We start from the raw sequence: 3959 nt of genomic DNA, 5'->3' as shown, positions 1-3959 counted from the left end.
AGGGAGGGTTATTCAGTAGCAGTCGCGTGCCTGAGTTCATCGATGGCCCTGTGAGAGTGGCCGCGCAGTTGCCTGCGCCAAATGAATACGATGTTGGTAAGGTTGTCGGACTGAATTCGGGCGTCACGAGGAGAATTATCTTCAGCGACTGCCCATTCCAAGCTGAATGAGAGAGGGCGGTATCCCACCCAGAAGCGAGGACCGGGAAGATCTTTACGGGGGAGAGGCACCAGCGTAGTAGAGGAGGTAGCAGCAGCTAAGAGGTCGGTGACCGAAGCCGCGTTGACTGCTTGCGACTGTGATAATGGTGGTCATCTGGAAGTGGTGTCCACCTCAGGTTTCTGCCGGGACCCGGGACGTACAACCCTGGCCGTCTTCCTCAGCGACAGAGTCAAGCTAAACCCGTCCCCGAATTGGGAAGGAATACTTCTGTCGAGTCTCGGCGGCTTTGTGAGGCATTTACTGTGAGGATTCAATCTTGGTATAGATGCGCCTTATCAGTTCTAGCGAGGGAAGTGCCGGGGCCTGGGACGTATGATGTTCCTGCGACACCGGGAGGTCCGGTGCTGGCCGTTTTGAAGTCGGGCGAGGCTCGATTGCCTTATTCGATGCCTGTGCCGTACGGCTAGTCTAGCTCCATTGCCATCTGTTGGTTTGGTCATCAGGTTCGACTACAACTGTCAAGCAGATGTGGGTCGGGAGTCTCGAAGAAAAGATTCGAGCGATGTTAGCAAGTCGCTGATGAGGATGTCCACAGCTTCGTCTAAGCTCATAGGTTGGGCATGTTTTGGTTGTTGCCCATTTATAGTATTCAGATATGCTCACAACTACTCCTATAGCCGCCCGAGTCGGAACTGCTGATCAGATCTACGGCAGGTCTCGTCGACGGAGGCGGTCGGCTGCTAAAGACCGAAAGGACCATGATCGCAATTTCGTGGCGCGCGACATTGCCTCGCCGCTTGTTACTCGAGGCAATGTCGAGAGTGATATCATCCCTGAACTTGGTGTGGCGACATTTGAAGCCTCGGAAGATAGTCCACATACAGTGGTGCGGTCTGTGGAGCAGACACGGCGAGCAAGGCCGGTTGATGTGGGCGTGGATGGTCACTCGAAAGCCGCCGTCCTTGAATGGCACTCAGAGGAGGACTTCGGCGCCACTCAGGAAAAGCAAACTTACAAGTCAGCAGTGGTGAGCATGAGTTTGCTGCTGACTTTTCGCTTACGGGGATTGCTATCCAGGCCGATGAGCCCGGGAAGGGAATCTCATCTATCGAGAAGAGGCTGGAGGACTGTGAGTCCCCATGGGGTCATTGTAGTCTTAGCCTTCCCGTTACTCTCGTGGCGTATGAGAACCGCTACTGTCTGCGTAAGTCACTCAGTTCATAGGTGAGACTCTCTACTCTACCGAGCTGGCCGGTCATCTTCGTCGGCCCAAGCCGAAAGGTAATTCAAAGCCGTCGTGTTCGCCTCGGTAGTTCTCGTGCTATCAGGGCTGTTCTTACCGGAGTCGTCTGTGGACAGAAGAATCGTGAGGAATGACTGCCAGACGGTCGATGATGACGATTGGCTCGATTTCCAACACAAGAGGGTGAGTAGTGCACGGCTGTTCCTGGACATTGAGAGTACGCTTGAGAGGCGGCGGCGGTTGGGATGGAATCGTCATCCTATTTATTATCGTGAAACCTATGTACAGGGTGATGCGAAAAACCGAGCCTACGTATTGGATTTCAACGGCATAAGAGAATTATAAGAAATACAGGGCACCGTTTTGAGATTCTCGATTAGCTCTTTCAGAAGCTGTATGAATCATCGTGATATTAGGTTTGTACTATAAGAATTTTCCTTCGGGAGAGATACTACATAGAGAAACCAGCTGGCAGAATCATATGGGGTGCTCGTAACGCCTGCCGTCAATTTTCCGGGGCAGCTTGGGCCCTATTGTGGATGAGTATCACGATGATTCATACATCGTTTGGGATAGCTCAATGAGAGCTTAAAAATGGTACGCAATCTCTCATGATTTGCACACGCCACGAAAATCCATTATGTGGGCCCGTTTTTGCATCATCCTGTAGTTGCTCGATGGCCGCGCTGGTGTGGAGAGCCGGCGCGTGATCAGTATACACTGGGATCATGTTTATCAGGCATCGATCGCAGTCAAGGCTCTTAGTGAGGCTATGCAGACGTTACTTGACCCCTTGGACACGCCTGTGTTGCTGGACCGGGCTGAGGTGGATACTCGACGGTCGTGCTTGAGGCCTCTATGGGGAACGTTTGTTCATCATCAGGCTCTATTGATGCACAAGTTGGTGTCGAAGGCGAAGCTACTAGGGATGACTCCAGACCAATCCCAAGCCCTCGTTCGGGAGTTGCCAAATGCTATTGCAAAGTGGAAGTCGGAGTTGACCAAGAGCTCCACGTAGTCATCATGTACCCTTGGCTCGAGCATAATCTTTATGTTGTTCTCTGTACAACTAAGTGTTGTGTATTGTCAACGATTGGCTGTCCGAGGGTGTACTTTGTTGTAGTGTGAGTGAGACAGACAGAGAGATGTTCAAGAAGGGCTTTCTACTGGTATATGAGAGGCCTCATTAGCTATGAGAAGCTATGGGGGCATGGCCCTTTGAAAGTCGGCCCCTTATAGTAACTCCGAGTCATAGCGACTAAAATACGGAGCTTGTATCATTCCAGGTGAATCGCGATGCCGAGGGACCATTTCCCTAGAGGTGATTCATCAATGTTGTAGTTTGTAATGGCCCGTCGTTCGCCGGGTGAGATCCTCACCTCGTTCTCGGAGCTAGGCTCCTCTCCAGCGTCACACTCGGCGTCCCCTTCCCGCAGGGCAGCTCAAGCCATCAGGAGCCGATTCCTCAGCAGTCCGGCGACGGCTGCAGCGGCACGGGGCCTGCATGAGGTAACGACACCCCATACCACTGTTTAGCTATTCTGGAAGTTTTCGAAAGCTCGATGGGTTGTAGTTGATGTTTGTTTTTTCCTAGATAGGCGACCGTTGTCGATGGTCGCTCTCATCTGCCAAGCCTGGGTATGGTGTAGTGCAATTGAAGGACAATTCCGAAGAGACGTTCTGGCAGAGTGATGCGATGTCAGCGATTACCTATTCCATGGACGAGCAAAGAGCTCAGCAGCCGGGTGTTGTCAACCATAGCATTGATTTGGAGTTCACCAGAGGTCTGGAGAAAGTCACGGTAGGCTCAATACTTCTTCCTGATGTCAGTGATGATGCTGATGATGCTCAGGAGGTTCATATGTTCGTCTCTTACAAGGCCGATGAGTCGTACACTCCCTCAACCATTTCCGTTCGGATAGGAAATACCCTTTTTGATCTCAACGTGGGGAAGATATCGTTGCCAGGCTACGAACAACAGGCTTTCGTGCGACTTGTAGGAAATCCAGAGATTGGCTTTGTATCAGCCAGAAGGGTGGATAGTCATACCGCTAGCTCTTACACGGACGAATGACAATCCTGAGTACGTAGTTAGAGCGCTCACGGGACTCTCCGGTTACACGAATGCGACTTCACTTACGATTCACATTGAATCAACCATCCGAGTCGCTGTTGTGTGGAAGACAGTGGTAACTACCATTAGTTACCATCTCCAACGAGGAGTTACTTTCCGGGATGATATCGTCGCACAATCGTTCGTGAGGACCTTCTACCTCCAGCTTGCTATCCTCAACAACCATCAGGTAGCATCACTGACAGCTCCTCTACGATACTATGCTGTGTCCACAGAACGGCCGAGATACTCACATACGACAAGTCCGTGTATATGGTCCCCGACCACCTGAGCCGTCAATAGCTGTCACCAACGGCGGAGACGAGGAGAACTGGGGTCTATCGGTTTTCAACACGACTAGTATGCGCTCTGGTGCAGCACTTCGTTGAGATGACAGCTTGCATGGGCATTTCAGTCAGCGTTTATTGTTTGGTTTATTGT

General features: G+C 51.5%; 2 protein-coding genes across 2 annotated transcripts in view; both read left to right on the top strand.

Annotated features, from left to right (window-relative positions):
- Positions 1-817: 817 nt before the first annotated feature.
- Pmar_PMAR024865 (hypothetical protein) lies at positions 818-2423 on the top strand (the record flags this gene model as incomplete). The annotated part of the gene is made up of 6 exons (XM_002772135.1): positions 818-1189; positions 1240-1291; positions 1387-1443; positions 1491-1588; positions 2145-2231; positions 2289-2423. 6 exons carry the CDS (start codon positions 818-820, stop codon positions 2421-2423), a joined length of 801 nt encoding a protein of 266 aa, XP_002772181.1.
- Positions 2424-2752: 329 nt separating this feature from the next.
- Positions 2753-3959, top strand: part of Pmar_PMAR024864 (anaphase-promoting complex, putative) — a gene marked incomplete at both ends in the record, with an annotated part of 1331 nt that continues 124 nt past the window's right edge. Inside the window, 7 exons of the mRNA XM_002772134.1 lie at positions 2753-2914; positions 3000-3152; positions 3258-3401; positions 3433-3488; positions 3609-3708; positions 3755-3890; positions 3938-3959. Of these exons, the coding sequence (XP_002772180.1) occupies positions 2753-2914; positions 3000-3152; positions 3258-3401; positions 3433-3488; positions 3609-3708; positions 3755-3890; positions 3938-3959 (773 nt within the window). The remainder of the gene's footprint in view (positions 2915-2999; positions 3153-3257; positions 3402-3432; positions 3489-3608; positions 3709-3754; positions 3891-3937) is intronic.

The sequence above is a fragment of the Perkinsus marinus genome (genome assembly GCF_000006405.1).
Source record: "Perkinsus marinus ATCC 50983 genomic scaffold scf_1104296962086, whole genome shotgun sequence".
NCBI classification, from domain to species: Eukaryota; Perkinsozoa; order Perkinsida; family Perkinsidae; genus Perkinsus; species Perkinsus marinus.
The sequence above is the reverse complement of the archived record's forward strand: the minus strand, read 5'-3'. Positions and strand labels throughout refer to the sequence as shown.